Raw genomic sequence first — 7416 nt, forward strand, 5'->3', positions numbered from 1 at the left:
CTGTTGTTGCAATAGTCTATTGAATAGAATGTAAAAATGTATAAACAGAAAGTTAAAATGAACACCCAAGCAAACTCTAGGCAAGATACACTCTGAAAATCTTTCTCATTGCTTGAATTACACACACATAAAATATATTTTTGTTCTTGTCTAAAAAGCTACCATCTGTATCTCTTCTACACAATCCAAGAATTAAGAGAGCTGAATGTTTTACATGCCATATAACTTATATAAAGCTATTATGAAATTTTGTGAAATTTCTGTTTGTACTAATAAAATTTTAACTAAACTTCATTGCTTCTTTAATATATTATTATGTATACATGACAATGGTGAAAAGAAGATACACATAAGCACGTTTATTTTAAATTTGGGGAATAGAAGGAAAATAGCAATTAATAATAAATTTTGCAGGTTCTCTATGCAATTAACAACCCCATAGTCCAAATACTCTTTTTCCATTAAAAATAATTTTATAAAAACAGCTGAGATTTAGAGGATGGAAATGAATATTAGTCACTCTGTAATACAAATGTCCTGGAAGCAGAGATCAGGTTGCATCTTCCTTTGTATCTCTTCCTACCGTTCTTACAGTGCCTGGTACATTACATGAGAGAGAGAGGAGGCACTCAATATACATCTTCACCTTGATTCACAAAAACACAGCTGTTTCTAGAAGGTCTTTCCACATAATTTTCAGACATAGTAAATTCAATGCTATCAAACCAAGACCTCTTCTGAGTTTACTTAATCAAAATCTACCTCTGAAACTTTCTACTGATATCTGACTGGATTAGGCAAGGACTTCCCTCAGTCCCTTATCATTCTTCAGTTCTTTAAAAGCAGCATGAAGATAAGAAAAGTAGCACTATACATTTCTGATCTGTTAGTAAAATTGCTACCATAATGTGTATGAAAGCATAATGGCAAAAATACAGGAATGCTCTGACCTCAAAAAATAATATATTTTAAGTCATCCTTTCCTACTGAGTAAAGACGTTTATTTTTCCTGGAGAAATTTACTTTGTTTTTTCAAATGTTTAAAGTTGCTTGATAATTTAAGGTCAAAGTCACATTTGTAAATATGCCTGAAGGGGTTTAGCACTTAAACTAGCTAGCTCTCTTCCGTGATGTACTCCAAACCAGATGAGGGATAAACTTAGTTGTGGGGGCTAACTAAAATATTTTTTTTTCTGTTTCCTTTCCACTTGCATCATCTAAAACTATGAACTAGTTAATAACTGAAGTCCTTGCTATTTTTTAATCTTTGTTGCTGAAAAGTGTTTTTAAATGAATGTATTATGCTATTAAAATACATGCCCATCCTTATATAAGTCATAGCATAATTATAGTTTTGTATAATTAGAGTTTTATGTCAAAAGATTTACAGCTTTATCACCTCAAGCAATACTTCACAGCTGCCAAGGATGATTTATGCAATAATGACTTAAACTGTAAAATAGAATCCTCAAAGGAAGAGCTGTCAAATATTCCTACTGCAAATAACTAGCTTTTTAAAAGTTGATATTTTGATAAACAGCAAGTTTAATTGTGCCTAGCACAATCACATACAGAAGCATAGTAGGAAGTGGTGTTTCAAAATGACGATCATGCAGTTCACCATGAACTGCATCAATGTGAACTCATTGCATAGATCACGGGTTTAAATTGCTTATAAAGCCTCTGGGCCACTTTAGCGAACAAGCTTTCCAAAATAATGCCTCGGTCGTATTTTTACTCCTCCAGTAAGAGCAAATGGAAGAAATGGAAACAGAATATATCAACTTTTTGTTAATTTGTTCATTGGGCTTATTACATCACTCTTCATATTCTTGTGAAATGCTAAATAAAGAATAAGCAAAAGAAGCACTTACTGTATACAGTTAAGAAATCAAGAAACTCCAAAGTCAATGGCATCAATAATAACGAATTACGGAAACTTTGAGAAACAAACCAACAAATATGTTGGCGATTTTGATTTTCCTCCTTCCAGCTTTTATAAATGTAGAGTAGCTGGCAGTAGTCTTATCTCTAAGAGATGAGACTATCCAAGAATTTGTATCTCATAAGCTCTAACTGATTTTGTAGTTGTCATATAAATAAAACCAAGACACACTGAAGATTCTATCCAAGTTATCTGAACTAGCAGCCAAAACACAAGTTTATTACATTCAAAGCAAACAAGTATGACTGTGTCATCACTATTTAAAAAGGTCATTCAAACTAATATATTTCTTAAAATATTAAATAAAAAGAAAACGCTTGGCCCATTATCTCATGTTTTCCATATTAACTAAAGCAAAATAGGTAGATTTTATAGTTAATGCTAAAGATATTCAAGTCCTTGAAGACTGAGTTACCTCTGAAAGTGAAGTCAACAGAATCAAAATTTTTACTAAAGGTTAATTTCTTTATACCCAAACAATCCTCTAAATCAAAAGTCCCTTTCTGAAAACAGGGGAGTTTTAATGCATATAACCAAGAAAATCCTTCAAATAGAAATATTTGTATTTGTCAATATACTAATATGTTCAATACAGAAAATTCAATAATTTAATAGGAATTAATCATATCTGTGATTCTTATTAAATTTGTTTTAAAGTGTTTTGAGATCATTTTACACACCCACTTTGCACAACTTTCAAAACATCATCACGCCACTTGCGGTGTAATAGATAACTTCTACTTGAAAACACTCTGAAAGATATACCTAGTATTTGAGCAATTTGGGCAATCCAGATTAATGTCATACTTAAATTCTATGAGTTGGAAAAATCCCTGAAATGGTCTAGAAAACATAATGACCAAAGATGGACCAACATTCACTGAAGTTACCACAATATAGACTGTGTTGGCATCATAATAAATATTCAATAGGAAAAAAATGTCAGACATTCAAATTATTCCAAACGTCCAGATTGTTGGCATCAGATACTCAAAAGACATGAGTTACATTTGGGTAGTGAGAGCGAGCAATCCAATAAATGTTTTCAAGACAACAGAACAATTAGGCTATTTCTAGTATGCCAACACTACTGATTGAAAAGTAAGAGAAACATGGGAAGAACTTTAAAAACAATTTCTATCTGTTTGATAAGTATACAATTGCTTTCATTCCAGATTACTACAGTTATACAAACCTGTTTTTAGTAATGTTTTGTAACCACTCAACTTCATGTTAAGGAAAATGTAGTAATTAAGAATTGTACATTGTACATTGAATTATAAGAAAATAAGAGTAAGACTGAAACCTTTTTCCTGCTGTCTTTTTTTCTCTCTAGTATACCAAATGATGAGTCATTATATGATATAGGCTATGACACATTACGTATTTATCAAAAGCTTAAGAGTTTTCTAAAAATCTGAACAGCTACCCCTCTGCCTCAGTAATTTCTGTTAGTGGAATAAAAAGAAATAGATGATGATGAAATATCAACAAAATTAACTATAACATTCAAGTTTTTAAAGTAATTTTACCTTTAAGCCCTAAATAGTCAAATATCATTATGTATAGATATATACATATATATAGATATAGATTTATAGATATTCAGGAATATATATCTATATATACACCTTAAAATGGGCATATCTGAGTATTTATATATGTGAGTTCATTTACATATATATTGTGTATTTAAGGCATGCCTATCTATTACATGTGTAATTTTTAAAGAGAATTATTATGTCTAACTCTTATGGCTCTCATAGCAAGTTTGACAGGAGGTGTTGCCCTTGAAGTTGAGGTATGACCTTAAGTTTAAGATGCCAGATTTGCTGTAGTTATAAAAATCAATACTAATAACTCCACAGTATCATAATTTTTTCTACATTTCTTATTTTAGGACAAATCTTGACTACATAAACAGCCTTTATTGTTTGAATATGCACAGGTTAACTGGATCAAGGTAAAAGTTCCTATTTATCATCCTTAATGTTGTAAGAAGGAGCAAAAGAAACAAGAGGTGTTGCCTATCAACTAAAGCTAAAGAGCCAAGAGACATAACTGTAATAGTTTTAGTTTTAGATATAGTTTTCAACATAAATTTGCTTTGTGGAGTATTTTAAAGTTCAAACAAATAACACTGTATCTGTATTTCTCGCCTACCAAATGCATACCAATGCAAGCAGTACATTGTTGATCTTTCTCTAATTCCTTAAAGAAAGGAGCATCTAAGACTGATTTGTAGCATTTTAACCTCAGTGACATTATGTTACTGTACTTTTGAAGAGATTACAGTACCCTTATTCAAAGAAAAAATTGTTTCTACCAGACCACTAATCAGAATACCCATATATGTTGGATCCCAAAATACTATAAGCAAAGCATATATCTACAATTGAACATTTTGGGCTTCTTTGCATATGAACTTTTAATAGTCAAAATTTCTTTTCAATGGGATCAAATAGAAGGAATCCTAAATAGAGGAATTTTACCATTTTTGTGATAGTAGGTGACCTCCACTTTCCTCTCTTCTGACCCCAGCAATGCCTGGGCAATTTGGGCAATATCATGCCTCTTGGTCTCGGGTCCATGGAGAAAGTCGCAGGTGCATGGCTTTTGCATGACATCTGGCCTGGAGAAACCAGTCATCTCACAGAACCCATCGTTGCAATAAATGATGGCACAGTTCTGCACTCTGGCATTTGCAATGATAAATTTTTTATCTGTAATAAGAAGACAGTATGGCATCTTTGAAAAAGCTTCCACAATATTCTCCGTAACACTGAAGCAATTTGTTGCATAATAAGAGCTCTGAAATGCAGGTGCTTCCCCAAATTACTAATCTCCCCAGCCCTTATGAAAAAAGAAAACACAAGAAACCCCACAAACTTTAAATGTGAGATTAATGATCCTAAGTAATTTTAACAGAAAGTATTAAGAAACCACTCTTAAAATTGCAAGAATAGAATTTCCCAAATAGACTAGTTCTCAAGCCCTGCAACTGCGGGGGTTCCTAGTGGACACTCAGACAAGCAGCTGCCCATTGATATTTTCAGAATGTCATTTAATTGTAATGTAAATATTTTCAAAGTCAAACAGTGAAACATTCTGTAGTTGTCAGATTTCTCATTTCAACCTTGGCCCTTTGAATACAACTTTCTCAAAGTAGTTATTATTCTTTGGCTTCTCCCTATCTCTCTTAGGCATGTTACACACATCATGTTAAAAACAAAGGCAACTAGCTTTAGTAATGAAACTACTTCATATTTAATAGCAATTCAACAAGGCAAAGGTTCACCTTTTTCATAATATATATTTCCCAAAAGAAAAATATTTACACACACACAGTAAATATCATGACAACCCTTTTTACTTTTACTTTGGGAGATCCTTGAAGTTTTCTGTAGTAGCAGGAATTCGTAATATAAAGAGCTTACTAATTTACATCACAGATTGTATTTACTATTTCCAGATAGATTGTGAAGCAGGATATACAAGTTTAGTTTGTACGCAAGGTACCAGATCCTCACATCACTAAATGCAGTGCTGAAATAACCGCAAAATATATGGCATACAAATGTATTAATATAGTTTTAAGAAAAGACCGAAGATAAGTTAACAAATACAGGATTTTAAATTAATATATTTATATAGCAACAATTTATTCCCTATATTTAGTCCACATGAGAACATTAAATTTCTGTGCATTCAGTCTTTGTGGGATTTACTTATTACACTTCAATTTTTAAATTTCTAGATGGAAATTTTAAGGGGATAATAAAAGAATAGAAATATTATTTTGAATAATGAGCCATTTGCATTGGGACCCAGCACAGATGAGATACTGCTTTTCCAAATTACCCTGCTTAGGATATATTTGCATTGATTCAATACAAAATTTAGCTTCTATAAATTAATAGCAAGCAAGCATCCGTGTCATACCACTGCTTTGCAGTTTAACCAAGGTAAAATATAGTTTGCATAGTCATTTACATCGCTACTACCATTTACATTCTCTTGTTCGAATAGTATGGTCTGCTCTGCTTCCGACTTTCAAAAAGTCTACAGTAAAACAGCCTCAAAATATAAACCCATGTTATCCTAGCACGTTCCCTTTAAGATAGTAGAATAGTAGGACATTAAGTAGCAAGGCAGATAATGGAGCAGTGGTAGAGGAGGATCAAATTGCCTCCTATAATGGAGACCGTAATCTAAAATGTAAATCAAAATTAATATCAGAAGAACACTCCCGCTGCCATTCGAACCTCCTGGCTCGGTTTCACAGCCTCTTAACTTGACAGAGCCTGGAGTTGCCGGTCTCCCCAGCTTGGAAGCGGTGGACGCCAAGTGCACTATCAAGGCAGAAAGCGAGGGCGAGAGAAGAGAACAAACGAACTTACTTTGCCCTTCAAATTTCCGAATGATGGTCCCCAGAAATGTATTTTGTGGTGCCACATGCCCCCTGCGCACAGGCATGTTGGCCCCGGTCTTCCGAGGAGCGCTCCCCCGGAGCTCTGGAGTTCTCCCGGGATCTCTCCTCGGCTAGAGCCCAGGCCAGCGCGCGAGCCGCTCTTTGTGGCAGAGCATCCTCTTTTGAAACCAGAATTCTCTTCCCATTAGCACCACTTCTAGACACCCGCTTTCCCCACCGGAGTCCAATCCATTCCCCTCACCTTCCGGAGGGGGCCTCGCACCGGACTGCCGCGGGTGAGAGGGTTTGGGGGTGGGGAACGGGAAGGAGGCGGGGTGAGGGGAGGTGGCGGGGGAGGGAAAGAGGGAGGGAGCGGTGGGGGTGGGGTGGGAAGGGGGCGGGGAGTCACAAGGGCAATCGATCTGTTTCTCTTCTCCCAAACAGCGCCAATTTCCCAGTGCAAATGGGCTTAACCTGGCGGTTGCCCAGAGCAGTAAGGAATGGCTGAGGGGGGATGTAAGACTTGTGCCGGTTTTGCTGGAAGGAGAGAGAGAAAAACAGGCTGGGGGTCGGGGGGGTTGACGTTCCTATCCCCGCCCTCTCCCCCTAACACACACACACACACACACACACACACACACACACGCTCTCTTTATCCTGGTAGCTTGGGCGCCGCCACAGCTCGGATTACTCAAGCGTGCTTTAGCGGAAGCCAGCCAAGAAATCTCCAAAACTCAGTGACAAACAGCTACTCTGGGAAGGTGATCTCTACGGCCACCGGCCACAGGGCTCCGTCCCTGAGCTCCTCACGCCGCAGTAGCTAAAGCACCCTTAGCTGCAAGGAAAACACAGGTGGGAAAACAGTTTCTTAATGAGGAATATTTGTAAGCTCTGTTGGCGCTCAGCAGGTTGAAGATTGACAATGAACCACCTAAGGGTGCAGATTTAGCCTCAGGGTGCTGCTCGGATCCCTGGGTTCAGCGGAGGTGGGTGCCGAAGCCCGAACTGAATTGGCACACGGGTCCCTGCCCAGCGCTGAGCCGCGCCTCGGGAAAGACTG

The 7416-nt window shown here is 36.4% G+C and overlaps 1 protein-coding gene across 5 annotated transcripts in view; it reads right to left on the bottom strand.

The window, feature by feature from the left end:
- Nucleotides 1-6428, bottom strand: part of KCNH7 (potassium voltage-gated channel subfamily H member 7) — a 478895-nt gene extending 472467 nt beyond the window's left edge. For all 5 annotated transcript variants that reach the window (XM_009443595.4, XM_054679079.1, XM_063790524.1 and 2 more), the window contains exons 1-2: nucleotides 6346-6428; nucleotides 4438-4668 (exon numbers count right to left, since the gene is read on the bottom strand). In XM_009443595.4, coding sequence (XP_009441870.1) covers nucleotides 4438-4668; nucleotides 6346-6421 — 307 coding nt within the window. In that variant the 5' untranslated portion in view covers nucleotides 6422-6428. The remainder of the gene's footprint in view (nucleotides 1-4437; nucleotides 4669-6345) is intronic.
- Nucleotides 6429-7416: the final 988 nt, after the last annotated feature.

This window comes from Pan troglodytes, chromosome 13, assembly GCF_028858775.2.
Source record: "Pan troglodytes isolate AG18354 chromosome 13, NHGRI_mPanTro3-v2.0_pri, whole genome shotgun sequence".
In the NCBI taxonomy this organism is placed as follows: Eukaryota; Metazoa; Chordata; class Mammalia; order Primates; family Hominidae; genus Pan; species Pan troglodytes.